We start from the raw sequence: 15,366 nt of genomic DNA on the forward strand, positions 1-15,366 counted from the left end.
AATGGTCACTGGAAGGGCATGTCCCATAAGAGGAAACGTATTTGTGTATATGTAATGCATGGATATGTATAATTGATGATGTGGGTGTACAGTAAATTGAAGCTGAAACATGATGTTATTGTCACTATTACCAGAATATATTTTGGCATTATTTGGTTACTGTACATGTGACTGAATTGAGAATGACAATATGACAAAGTGACATGTGGTCTTGAGATGACATTGACCTTTCCTTGTAAGATCTTGACGGAGGGGTGACCACCTGCTTCCCAATACACATGTAATCAACATGTGATCGCCAGATGACCCTGACCTTGGGCCTTGAGATGACCCTGACCCGGCCTTGAAGATTTGAGGGATGTGTTTTAGTCCCTCCCACTCTCATTGCTTAGTATCACTCACATAAAAGCAGCAAACGTAAAAACCTTGAAATGACCTTGACCTGAACTTGAGCACTTTTAGGAAACATTGGCCCTTCCAGTTCCATTTTCCCAAAACAATGTGTACTGGAAATGCCTAGCTCCCAACTGATGCAGTTGTCTACTGCATTATACATGGCCCATATATAATGTATGGGAAAGTAAAAAAAAAAACATCCAAAAAAAAACAAGCAAAGCAAATATGACTTTTCACCAAAAAAGACAAAAATATTCATCAAAATTAGAGAATTGAAGATATCGTCAGGAAATAAACAAATCTGAGAGAGGTCCACATGTAGTACCTATATATGTATAGTATTCAAAGCAATCAGACTTGTGGTTTTTAACAAGAAATCGAAAATATCACTTTTTACTAAAAATGACAATGTCACAGTGTAAGGCCTGCTTATTGCAATTGAGAGGGACCCACCCACAGAACTCAAGTTCAAGACATTGTCCCTCACCAAGACTAAACATGGCACATTTTCAGTCCAATAATCAGGAATAAATTTACATTTCTAAAAATTGCAAAAAAAAAAATTGTGACAGTAATTCTAAGCATTCTCAATCCTGCTTAAATAGTCTGCATCTATATTTTTTAATAATGAAAATAGGTCTTCAGGTGATGGCATTGGTTCTGCATCGAACACTGTAATGCGATTGAGTTTGCGAAAATCAATGCAAAACCTAACACCCCCTCCTTTTTAACAATGGGTGAAGCAGAAGGTGAATTTGATGGTTCAATTACACCCATCTCTAACATACTCTTAACCTCTGACCTCACTATATCTGTCATAGCGAATGGTAAAGGGTATGGTTTTGACCTATTACCAATTTAATATCATACTCACCAATTTTAGTCTTTTTCAGGACATTCAGTGAGAACATCAGAAATTTTGTTCATAACTCCATCAATCTCTCTATGTTGGTTGACATTTAACTCATGGCCAACATGACAATCAACAATTGTTTCCTTGCACTGAATTGGCACAGATTCCAACTCACCACTGTCACACATTATTGTGTCACTGTCAGTAGTATCATATTCAACAACTACGGTGCACACACAGTTCATCACACATGTAACCACTTTCTTGTCATTCAGTTTGTCCCTTTCATAATATGCTTTCAATAAGTTAGCATGATAAATGTTCACCTTGCCTTTCACATCCATTCTGTAATCCATAGTGCCCACTCTCTCCTTAATTACATATGGCCCCTGCCATTGCATCAACAACTTATTTTGGTCAGTGGGAAGTAACACCAGGTTGGAACTTCCTATCCCTGGCTTCCTATCATATTACTTTTTGTATCTAACCTTTGCCTTAGCTAACTCAGCTTGAGCCAATGTACGTGTCTCCTCAAGGGGACTTCGCAAATCCAGGACATACTGGTATGTAGTTTTAACCTCTGGTCTAGTGGCCTCCTTTGTCCACAATTGTCCTAAAATCATCATTGGGCCCCTCACTGAGTGTTCTACTATAAATAAGATCAAAGGGTGAAAACCCTAAACTCTCCTGAGGAGCTTCTCTATAGGCAAACAGTACCTATTCCAATCCTTGGGCCATTCTTGACACATACTTTTCAACCAAACCATTACATGTCGGGTGATATGGAGTAGACAACACTCTACTCACTTCCTTCCTTCATAATGTCAGATACAAATTGTGTCCCTAAATCAGTTAAAACTTCTTTGGGTACACCAACCCTACTATATATACTGACAAATGCATCAGCAACCACTTCTGGAGTAATTTCTTTAACGCTACATCCTCAGGATATTGTGAAGCATAGTCTACAACAGTTGAAATGTACCTATGTCCTCTCTCAGTCGCTGGACTGATCAGTCCAATCAGATCCATAGCTATCATTTGAAATGGAATTTCAATCAAGGGCATATCGCCTAATGGTACCTTACTAACACGACTTCATAACTTCATCCTGCATACCAGGCCAATAAAACTAAATTGCTATTCTATCTGTAATCTTCTTAGCACCCAGATGACCTGCCATAATTGATTCATGAGCAAGTCCTAGTACCTGGTCACGGTAACACAATGGTACAACTAATTGGGAACACATGCGTCCTCTATCAAAATGAGGTGCTGAAACTCTCTATACATCAGCCCCTTCTTCATCACAAACCTTTCCCAATTGCTACAACCTGTGATCAAATCCTCACCTGTACTCACTAAATTCCTAGCACACTCTAATGTGGAATCAGGCTGCTATGCCTCTCACACTACATCCACAGTGATATGTTTCTTACCACCATTAGTATCAACCTTATTATGCAATTCCTTAAACTCGGGAAATGTAAGCCTACATAATGGCTTCTTCTCGGCTAACTTCTGAGGCCTAGTCTGTACCACCTGTACATCCATCATCACACAGGTACGACTCTCCCCAGTCAATTAACAATCCTCTTTACATACTACAACCGAACTACACCCACTATCACGCAGGACCTCTACCTCAGTACTGCCAATATAACCTTGAACAACAGGCATACCAGTCATCATCCTATTAGCTGGTGCAACACTGGCAACACTAATAATTGGCAGCTCATGACCACATTTCAACTCAACTCCATCTCGTCCCTGTAAACATGGATGCATACTTGCATCTGTGACTTCATGAACTACACATGTAGCACCGACCTCCTGTGAATCATTACTATTCTGACCACATGTCAACATAGCAGCTGACTTAAGCTGAGGCTTGAAACTTTTATAACGCTTAGGACAACTGACAGCACAGTGATTTGGATCACCACAAGCAAAACAGCCTGACTTAGGCTTAGACTGATCAAATCGACCCTGTCCTTTACCTTTCAGACTTGTGTTCCAGAACTGTTCTTTCTGATTCTGACTACCACCTTGAAACTAGCTAGATTTCTGATTTTTAACACCTGTATGTCTACGTGCATCTCTAAACTTATTTCTTTAACTGACTTGGGTGACCTTTCACCTATGTAAATAGACAACTCATTACCAAAATTACTCATCAATTGATCTCTCACCACTAAGTCCTTGGCTCCATCAAAACTCTTATCAACTTCAGACAGCTCTACCCATCGGTCAAAATAACTACTAATCTAGCTGCAAATTGCGAAATGCTCTTGCCACCTTCTGCCCTACTAGCTCGAAATGTTTCTATAACCTTCTTCATTCATATTCTAACCCTTCAACAAAGCTGCCTTACAACATTGTAATCTATGGACTCTGCCACAGACAATGCAGAAAACACATAACAAGCTTTGTCTGTCAATAATGCACTAAGATTCATAACCCAACTATCATGCGGACATTTCTGAGTTGCAGCAAATCACTTGAATCTTAAAATAAATGCATCCATCTCATCCATAGTCTCATCAAACAAAGGTAGCTTTGGAACCTTAGAACTAACAATGGACTGTGCCAACTGTTCTAAGCCTCCATTTTGCATGTAATCTCAACACTTCAAGTTCATGCTGTCTTATTTTCTCTTTCTCCATTGACTCATGTTCAATTCTCAACCTTTCAGCCTCATGTTTGGCTGCTCTCTCATCCCTCTACTCACGCTCTCTTTCTTTTCTCTCTTCTCATGCTCTGCCCTCACAAATTGAGTCAGACCTTCTCCCTCATACCCCAATTCTCTACCTAACTCTTTAAGTTCTCTAACAATATCCATGCTTGAAAAAGTGTAATTCAAGTTCCAGTAATATTAAATAAAGCAATCTAATGTCTACCTAGCAGTACAAGCTGGTCTGACAACACAGTGTTCACTAGACCTTAAGCAGTTATGAAACAGTCAATTTAGTCAAGGGATTACTGACATTAAAATCCAAATCAGCATCACAATCAGAATCACAACCCAACTTCAGACACCAAAATGTCAGTGTAAGGCCTGCTTATCGCAATTGAGAGGGCCACCCACAGAACTCACACTGGACAGAGGGTTCTTTTACTGCTAGAATGGGGTGGACAAGACAATAGTACTGGAAATAAAATACACATACACCAAAATATCAAGTTAAAGCTCCTGGCTTTAATACCTCTCAAAATAATTACAAGAAATAAAGCACAGAAAATACAATGAATAAAGTCATTAAAACAGGGGATTGCTTAGGGAAGTGTGCCTTGATGATAACTCACAGTTCCAGGATTTAAAAAATGGACGACAGTCAATGGTTTCTGCAATACAACAATGAAGAAATACAGGAGTCTTGATTGCAGAAGAACGCTGCTATTCTGGAGGTCACCGCTGGAAGCATGAGATCGCAGAGCAGTTCATACAAGTCTCACAGAATGATGGTTGTAGCCTGTATCACTTGTCACACATATCATATCGTAGCAGCACACAGAGAATACTAAGTTGAAATGATGGACCCAAACTGTCCTCGGTCTGTCCAATTTATATGCATGATTCAGTTACACCACCTGGGTTTCTTGCAGGGTCCAAGGTAATAAGACAAAAACATAAAATAAAGGATGCTGACAGACAAAAATATTCATCAAAATTGGGGAATTGAAGATAACATCAAGAAATGAACAAATCTGAGAGAGGTCTACCTGAGGTACCTATATGTAATATCAAATCAAACGAACTTGCAGTTTTTAACAAGTCGAAAATATCACTTTTTATCAAAAATCTTCACCAAAATTAAAAAATTGAAGATATCATCACGAAAGGAACAAATCTGAGAGAGGTCCATACGTAGTGCCTATATATGCAATATCAAAGCAATTGGACCTGCTGTTTTCAACGAGAAGTCGAAAATATCACTTTTTACCATAAATGACATAAATATTCATCAAAATTAGAGAATTGAAGATATCATCATGGAATGAACAAATCTAAGTGAGGACTTCCCAAGGTACATATACAGCATTATCAAATATACAACAGTATCAAAGCATTCAGGTTTGTAGTTTTTCAAGAGGAAGTTGAAAAGGTAAAACATTGACACGAACGATGACAGACAATCACTCATATAAGCTCCGCTCGAATAAAGTCGACAACGGAGCTAAAAAATCATAACTTCCACAAAAATGGAGATATCTTCACCATATGAACAAATTTGTGAAAGGATCAGTCCATGTGTCCAAATTATGAATTTCAAAGCAATGTAGCAGGTGGTTTTCGAGAAGAAGTCGAAAATGCACAAAAATGAGCAAAATAAATACAAATTTCAGAACAATATGACAAGTGGTTGTGGGAAAATGATTTTTAACCATAAATGACAAAAATACTCCAAAAAAATATAGGTTTACACGTGATGTCATGAAATTAACAAATCTGACAGAGGAACATCCCAGGTAGGTGTGATATGAATAGCAAGGCAATCCAGCTGATGGTTTTGTGGAAGAAGCAGTTTAAATGGAAAAAGTGGACAGATGGCGTACAACGGACAGGTATCGTCAACCTATGAGCTCCGCTCTGTCATCTTCGATGATAGCAGAGCTAAAAATGGAACAAACTCATTCTTCATTCCAAGCCGCATTTTCTCGGTCATTCCTGGACTGATTTTGTTCAACGTTGTTACAGAAATGTTAGGTTGTTATCACGTTTTTTTTGCCATTATTGTCCAAAGAAACACAAATAATCAACATCTAACATCAAGCATTTCTCATCCATGCCTGGGTCAATTTCATTCGGCTATATTGTTTTTGTGTGTTCTCAGACGATTTTTGTTTTCATTTTTATAACCCTTGGCTAATGAGTGGCCAAGGTCAATGTCATCAACCTATAGGGAGGATTGTCCAGTCTGGTTTCATTTCAACTGGCAGCCATTTAAACAAAATTTGAGCATGTCATCAATCATTCCTCAGGTGGTCTGTAGTCTCCTCAATATCGTTGCTTTAACTCAATATAGACTTGGGTGAGGCACTTGGTCTGTGCTAATGTTAAGTATCCTCACCATGCTGATCATGCACAATAATAATTCAAGCAATCAACTAAATGAGGCAATTTATTGACAGAATTCATTCAACCATGCCATAACCTCCTTATTCAATCACCATTTATTGTGGACACCCCCTCTCCCCGGTAATGTATCCCAATGTTAGAAATATAAATATACAATATTTTACAGCATGCACACGTAATTCACTATTGGAATTGGAAGGCCAATCAACCTTGTACCATATTTCAGAAATGGTTCAAGGTTGGTATTGAGTCATGTTATGTTGTCTGCAAAAGTGTCTATTGCCAAGAAATTCGCATTCACACACTAAACATTAGAGTGACTAGTCTGCACAACATTACCTCAACAGACTTTGGTCAATCAATGATGTTTTGTGCATCCACTACTCGCATCCGTCATCAACTGTCAGGTCACACACTACTCTAATTTGAGCCATAAAGATTGCTCAAACATTTCTGCTCACAATTTATCACGTACAGACAGGCAGTTCTATTACTTCACAGTGACATGAAAGTATAGGAATGTTTTGTAGGACAGAGGTTAGCATAATTACAATAACAAAAGACTACTAAATTAAATAGTAACGATCAATGCATACGCACTAGTAAATTGTAAGCATTTTCTTTTCAAACTTATTGGATGTTCTCTATTCATATCATATCATTGTAAACACTTTTAATGTTGTGTTAACACTAGTTTTGGTACAGGTTCTGGGATGTACTTTACGGAAGCTGGACCTATCTGCCCATCAAGAGCGGCTGACTGTATGTAACAAGACTAACTGGGTAAATGAATATTACATGCTTTGTAACGCCCTAAAACCATGTATGAGTTTGCTTGGGTGTGTCGCGGAATCTGATATTAACACTAATAATGATGACGGTATGCTTTCGAATATAACTTCAAAGTTGGTGTACACAAATTGACATATTTGGAGGAAAAGATGTATGTACACGACTTATGACAGAAAACTGTCAAATTTTATTTTTAAATTTATTCATGATTCGTTGTTGAAGACAGTCTCCATATATTCTATAATTGTATTGATGTACGGAATTTTTGGGGCAAAATCAGATGTTTTATCTTTATCTACTTTGGCACTGACGTAATGTTAAACATGAGAACACTTATTACTGGAACAAACATTAATTATCGACCAAATTCTAACTATTGCCATGCACTCTCTCTAAGAGATGATGCCAAAATAAATGCGACCCAAGAACGAATTTTGCGGCCTACTGAATTCAGAGTTGGCACAAGGCCAGTCAAATATCAACACTATCATTTTTTGCAGCACTTCATGCATCATAGATTTTCAAACATTTTCAATCACGTAATTAATTTCAAGAAAATGAAGACTACTTAAAGGGGCACTTTAAGTTAAGTCTAATCTCACAACAAATTTACTTTATGGATTAAAATGACAATGGATAACAAAAGATAGATTACCGTGGTAAACAACATAAATAGTGTCCCATGATTCTTTGGTGCAATCCCTGGGTTTGGAAGTTTTCCCATTAAGCTTAGTTTTCACATCACATTTCATGTAACATTACACCTGTGTAGGGTCATTTTGGCAAGATTTGGTTATTCTTATATAGTCATTTTTTAAACAAAACATTCATCACAACCACTGTCGATTTAAATTAATAAACAATAAGAATACATTTTTTGTTTAAATAAGTACCCCTCTCTTCTGAATAAAAGTAATGAAGTAACACACAAACCGAGTTAACAATATTCCGAGTCATCAGATGTACTCAGTATTTATTCTGTACGCTGTACATGATTTGAATTGAAATGACAACAAAGCACAAGTAAAATGAGTCCAGCACATAACGAATGTCTGTCATTTGAAACAAGAAAAACATAATTAAAACCATAAAGCAGATAAAATTTTAAAAATGACTTTGAAAACATAATCAACTGTTGCAATTTGTACAAGAGTTCATGATAGCATGCATTTACTTTTTATAAATCTGCCATTCTTGATGCGTTAACACTTACTTGATTGAATATTGTTCACTTTGATAAAGTTCCCAGCCTAAATTTATTATCCCTGAAGTTATAGGTGTTTTTTTCCAGACTCAACTGCAATATTAGACAGCGAGAACTCACCTCAGTGCTTGTTTACTGTATATTTTAATCACAATTTTATGCTGAATGATACTACAATGTATTACAGTATTTTTAATACGATCCAAGGGGAGCATATCAATGAAAAAAGTCGTCCTCAGAGTGCCAGATCATGATCTCCATAATTATTAACAAGGTAAAAAAATCAGGTTGCAGCAACAAGGTATTAGTAAACATGATTCAAACATATTTCATAACATGATTTTTTTTAAAAACATGAGTAATTATTACACAGCCAGTTATATATCTGACACAAGTGATGCAACTTGGATTGAATACAGAAAATATACCAAGCTAGGGAGTCTTTGCGTCAGGTCTGCCAAAAACTCCCTAACTGAACTGTCATGTTTGAGAAATAAAATACAGCTTTTAGGAGAAAAAAAAAAAAATTACTGGTATATAATCAACCCATTACTGTTCATATTTATGTGCTGCTTGTTTTTTAATCAATAATTCATTTTGGAGGCATGAAGTAAAAATGGGCATGTCGTTGATCAAATAATACTGATGAAAAGTTTAGCAAGGTCATTCATGCAAAATATTAGGAAACAAAGATTATAAAATAACAGCTGACATGTACAGAACTTTGAGGTCAGGAAGAGAGCGAGGTTATTTATCATTTTATAACCAACTTCTAACATGGGTATGATCAATCACACAAAGCCTGTCTGGTTGAACATACGTTAATTTCGCTATTAGTTATTTTCAGTTTCAGTGTGGATTCCAAAAAAAACATAATTAACATATGATCGATGCGACATTGAATACAAATTAAACAACAATTGACATTCATATTAAAAATTTATACATTCTGTTGATTAGAATATGGGCATCGAGCAATTGGTGAAAACGACCAGCCATGTTAGAAGTATCATAATCAGCTTACCTGTAAATCAACCTCAACGGAACAGTGCAGATAGACAAATTTTACAAATTCCCTACTGATTCATGACCGTTTCGACAACATATTTTATACATTGTTTTTGTTTTTTCTGGACTTGCCATTAGCAATGTTTTTTGGAAAATCATATTTACCGACATGTAAACCAATAATAATCTTCAATGGCAGTTAAGTGTAGCAAATATGTACACTTACAAGTACGGGATATTCCTGGTTTTATAAATACAACATATACCACAGATAAAAACAAACTTAATATCTTTCCGTAGAAAACCTCCAGACATTATTCTTGAGAAGAAAAAATGATGAAACTCAATAAGCTTTGAAAAAATTTTTTATAAAATAATGCAAGTATTAAAACCAAATGAGAAACAGATGTTGACAGTGCTCAACGTGTGTGGTATTAAAATCTACTCAATAAAACCGCCATTGGTGGGGGCATCAATGTGTCAGGAAATTGTGCAACTCCTCCTGAACTGTTTAACTGTCAAAATATTGAAATGCAAATTATTGAATAAGCACCATAATCAGACTGTTGGTTGAATAAGTGATTGTTCAGAATGCATGAAAGAATGAATTGGGATTATAGCCAACTATGAAAGCCAACTATGAAAGTTCCATGTACAGACGATGATCCTGGATACACTATGAATAAACTAGTTACGCTAATGACATACAACGGCAATAGCAACATGCAAGGTACAGAAGCTTTCAAGCAAACCAGCCATTGTCAATATTAAAACATGGCACCATACATTAATTAAAAAAAAAAAATAAAAATAAATAATTTGACGTCAATATTATACAGAGATAAAACAAGGAATGTATTTATGTACATATAGTTTGTTACTTTTCTCCTCCAGCCATCTTCACTTCATGTGTTTAAAATTTGTTCCGAGTAGACTAAAAATACGTTCACTGCTCTTGTAGATGTTTGTTTAGAGAAAGCTAGGTGTGCCATTTTATATGTACAACCACCACCTCAACAACAAGTTTTTTTGAATATTCTGTCTAGCTGCCTCAGGGTAGTCATATTCAGAATACTATGTAGAGCACGCTATAACATTTCATCCATCTCACTTTAGGTTAGCATCTGAAGGAATGAAAACATATGGTGAAAATATGGTTTAGGTATATGGTAGAACGCTTTTTTTTGTCATGGTTTAATTAGACCCATATACTGGTAATGATTCCTGAAAGAATGTCAGTGAAAATTTTCACAGCATCAACATTTCGTGATTTCTCTATGCTGAATGAAAGTGGATTATCGTATATCAGTTCCTAGTAGATGTTTCCGTGGTGATAACCCAGTAGGCGATATATTACAAGAATAGAATCACTACTACAAACTTACCTTATTTCATACGTATGTACTATTACTAGTCTTTGATGTAAATGACTGTTCATTTTCTTCGTACCATGCTAACATTTCTTCACTGAATGCTTCAGCTAATGACTCTCCTGCATCGCCTTGATAGTTTTCAATGGTATAGGATTCTGAATACAACCTGATGATAACATTAACACCAAGTGAAATCAATGACAAATCATAGTGGGAGAAGTTACTAGCAACACATTCGGTTTATAGTGAAGAAGTTTACAGACGTTCTATGCTGAGATACAGTTTTAATGCAACAATACAAATTGCAAGCCAAGTAAACACTTCCAGGTACACTTAAACACATTGATGGTTCTAACTGTGAATTTCCTGGTTTGTGTAATATGATATCATTTTCAATCTTTTTTTATTGCTGTGTTAAGTGGGTAAAACCAAAATTATCACCACAGAAAAGATTCCCTAATCTACTTTATTTTCGCTATTTTCGCTGAAGAAATGATTCAGTGAAAATAAAATCCAGCGAATATACCTATTTTCCTATACTTTACTTTCTACTAAAATAAAGTATTCTACAGTATTATCAAGATATAAATGCTTGACCATACTTCCTCCATCAGTGACACGAATATATAAACAGTATTTTTTTTCAGGCTCTAATTTTACATGTTTAGGGAATTTCTGTGAAATTTACACTTCGCCTGCATATCATAAAACATCAAGGATTCTCTGACAGGATAAAATGTACCGGTAAACGAACTTTGCATTCAACTCAAAATAAATAGTAATTTAAAACAACTGTGATCTTGATTGCATGCTTCATTCATATAGGTGAACCATTGACACTGTCACAGTACAGCCAGGATATAAAGACTAATGTCACTTGGTAACCTAATGACCTAAAAGGATATATATATATCCAATGACATAGACAAATTGTTTTGATATATACAGTAACATTGCATGTGGTACAAACCTTATTGATGATGATAAATCAATTACTGTATTTACTCTATCAGTAGCGCATAAACTAACATAAATTACAAAGATTTGTCTGTGGTCAAAACAGGTAATATTTTAATGATTTGGTATAGTCAAAACGTTTTTTTGGGGGGTTTATATATGCTTTTTCAGAGATGCGCTTTCAATGAAGTAAATATGGTACATTTTTGTATCTAGATATTTATAAGTTACCATCAATTTTTCAGTAAATAAATAACTTTGCAATTGACTTCCCAAATGAGCATACTAACTGCTTCTTTCAAATTCAAATGATATTTCCCCTTTCTTGAGAAGTACCCGATCCAAAGACACCAGGATACAGATTATTGAGCTCCCATGATTACTATGACTTATAGCATTCAGGCACACCTTATAACCCACTGTCCTTAAATTCTATGAGCATAAGACCATAGTTGTTTTATAAGCTTTGTGGTTAGTTTGTAATCAATGCAGTGCCCAAGAGTTTGAGATAGATTACTAGAAGTGATAGATGTTTACAGCATTGTGAATCTCTAGAAAGCAAGCAAGTACCCAGCAAGGTTCTCACCAGCTGTTACAACAACACTGGGGTGAACCCTGCTACACTACACTACAGTGCACTGTGCAAATTTGTTTAATCCCGTTTACCAAATGTATTGTGACATACCCAAATTGTAAATTGAATTTCCTTTTATATATGCAAAAGGGAATTTTAACTGAAAATAAGGATTGGTCCATCTACTAAAATATTGTTTATTGTGAAACCACGCCCCTGTTTGTATTTCGAGCAATTACACAGTCAATGGCTCGATCAGTCACTTAGTTATTGGGTAAATTGAACCAGACATTACTAACCATTTAAGAATATTACAGGTTGAATGAGTAACTACATGTATTACCCAGGAATTGGATTTACAGTACTTTCTAAAGCAGCTTTCTGATCAGCACTGTCCATATTTCATTAAACAGCATTTCCATAATTTTGTCTTTTTTGTTCCAAAGTGCATTCTTACAACCAAACAGGGGTGGTTTGTTAGGTAAAATATTTTACGATTAGTGTGCATGATTACTGTATATGTAAAGTAGATTAGGTAGGCAGTAAATGTCAGTAGTGATGGTAGATAAGTTGAGTGTAAGTAAAACAGTCAGAAAAAATAACTTTTAAATAGAACAAAAATAACTTTTAAATAGAACAAAAATAACAGATAAACAGGAAAGGGGAAATAACATAGGAAAAGGAAGAAGACTAAAGCACTGCAATTGATATTAAAACCAAAAAGCAAGTGTTCAAAGTCAATATCGATGAACTGACAACACCACCATAAACACCAATAGAAAAGCTGAAGTTTGGATTAAAATAATAATTGCATGAATTACTGCTTACTTGGCCCGTATGTGTTCTTCTGCATGCTGAGACAGTGCATTATCTTCTAGATCAGTGAATGAAGGAAGGCTGAGACGTGAATCAAAATGTACAAAAAAAAGACAAAACACTTGAGACAGACCACACACGCATACATACGTACAATGGTAACATGTAATGAAATGGGTGATGTGAAGAATGGTGCAAAGTGAATAGATGAGATGGCAATAAAGAGAGGTAGTTTGTCCTTGGCATTTTGTTCAATTTTCAAATCAAATTGTATATTGAGTTGGCACGAGAGGTTTCCGAAATCATCTGTGAATAAAGTGACATCACAATTGCTACTGAGGGCACTATCATAAATATTCAAAAACAAGGCATGGCTATACTGTTATCATTTATCTGCCCTGACTACTACACTTGGTAGTTCCATGAGAATTGGGTCTATTCAGAATGTTTGTAGAGAAAAATCTATATTCAAACATCTGTGGTTTAGAGTGACATCACAATCACCACTGAGGGTGCTGTTACACCTGTTCAAATCAAGACATGGCTATCCTACCAGTATTTATCTGTACTGACTACTACACTTTTCCCATGTGATTTAGGTCTTTACGGAATGTTTGTAAAGATGTGAAAACACAATAAATATTGAGGGCGCCACTATAATGACCACTGGGGGCGCCAGTACAATCGCCAATAAGGGCAACATTACAATGACCACTGAGGGCGCTATCTTACCATAAAGGTTTATCAAATTCTCGGTACTGCATGGATGTGTGCAACTCTTACCATAAAATGGGAAACCCTAAATGGAACATTAGTTTAGGTAGTTTATATCTTAGAAGTCTCATACAAGGATGTGAAATGGTTCAAATTTCATTATAGCAGGAAAGGGGTCAACTGATGTATGATTAAAGTAGGGTGTGAAACTAACGAAACGAATGTGCCAGACATTTAAAATACTGAGATGAATGGATTTACGGAAAAGGTGATTGGTATTTAAGGAAAACATTAAAGGAAAGGACATTAAATATAATAAGATTGGTGAAATTATGATAGAGATGGGATTACATATATTGTATGTGAGCAATAAAAAAAATATTTGCAGTTAAATTTCCTGCATTAAAAGTCCCTGTGTTAAATGCCCTCGTAGGCTTTCAAGTCATGTTGTTGTAAACGGCTCCCATCAGTTTCGGTCAATCAATTTTTATCAGGTTTTCCGAAACTACATAACATCAAATTGGATATTACAGCAGTGTATGAATGATGAATATAAATCAAAATGTCAAATAAACAAACCCAGAATACATGTACACCAACAGTATAGAAGGATTAACAACCCTGTCGCCTGACATGGGGCTTCAAAAGCATTTGCAAGGCATCATGGGCAGAAAGTAATTCCTATTCTCAGAGTTGTGTGCACTTTGGATTTGTTTTTGCTTTCACACTGAAACTGAAACCCCAAAACTATTTTCAAGATTTAATCTGGAAAATCAAATGGGTCTTTAACAGCAAATTACTGTATTACTACAGTAATCCAGAAGAATTGTTAAGGAAAGTCGCAGATTTCTCATAGCACATCACTTTGTGCAAGTATGGCTATAAGGTGAACTTTTTTGTGAAATGTGACAGAGGTATTTAATACAGGAAATATACCACAGAATAGAAATCACATACAGGATACTGCGTAGCTGTTGATCAATCTTGGAAATATGTATTCATGACACTAAATTCAGTAATTATAAATAATAAGATACTATTACAAAAGCTTTGGCCAGATTCACAAACTCATGTACTTTTGAAGGGCATTAGAGGTACGCTCTCAACTGATCAATTTACATTTTTTTATCCATTTTTTCATTTCTTATTTCACTTAATAAAGGCAAGTCTGATCAACGGCTACACACGAGGATACACCCCAGCTTGAAAAATGTAAAGAAAACAAGCTGCGAAAGCAAGGATAATCTTGTTGCAAGGACAGAATGTAAGGATGAAGGGTGGGGGAATGGTGAAGAAACATAAAAAAAACACCACCGAAGACAGACACCCATATATACATAGAGAAATAACAAAATCACAAAATAATACACAAGAACCCAAGGCTTGAGAAGCTCAAGGGGAATTAAATCTTCATATTAGTGATTACATGCATAAATAAAACATTGACTTGTAAATGAAATAAATTAAAACAATACATGCAGAATGGTGCACACCAAATTGCATGCCTCAAAACACAATCAGTAAATTAAAGGAGTGAATTTAAAATAATAATCAGGAAAGGCAAAATGATAAAACTATTCTTGTTGATATACAAAACAA

At 35.7% G+C, this 15,366-nt stretch overlaps 1 protein-coding gene across 5 annotated transcripts in view; it reads right to left on the bottom strand.

The window, feature by feature from the left end:
- Positions 1-8,058: 8,058 nt before the first annotated feature.
- Positions 8,059-15,366, bottom strand: part of LOC100369109 (FERM domain-containing protein 4A-like) — a 40,035-nt gene continuing 32,727 nt past the window's right edge. For 2 of the 5 annotated variants that reach the window (XM_085496881.1, XM_085496879.1), the window contains 3 exons: positions 13,066-13,134; positions 10,719-10,872; positions 8,059-10,457 (listed from right to left, as the gene is read on the bottom strand). In XM_085496881.1, the coding sequence (XP_085353007.1) occupies positions 10,725-10,872; positions 13,066-13,134 (217 nt within the window). In that variant the 3' untranslated portion in view covers positions 8,059-10,457; positions 10,719-10,724. Of the gene's footprint in view, positions 10,458-10,718; positions 10,873-13,065; positions 13,135-15,366 lie in introns of those variants that run through there. The other 3 variants (XM_078006242.2, XM_085496882.1, XM_085496883.1) reach the window with 3 other exon arrangements.

Source organism: Saccoglossus kowalevskii, chromosome 3 (assembly GCF_978046115.1).
Source record: "Saccoglossus kowalevskii chromosome 3, keSacKowa6.1, whole genome shotgun sequence".
Taxonomy (NCBI): Eukaryota; Metazoa; Hemichordata; class Enteropneusta; family Harrimaniidae; genus Saccoglossus; species Saccoglossus kowalevskii.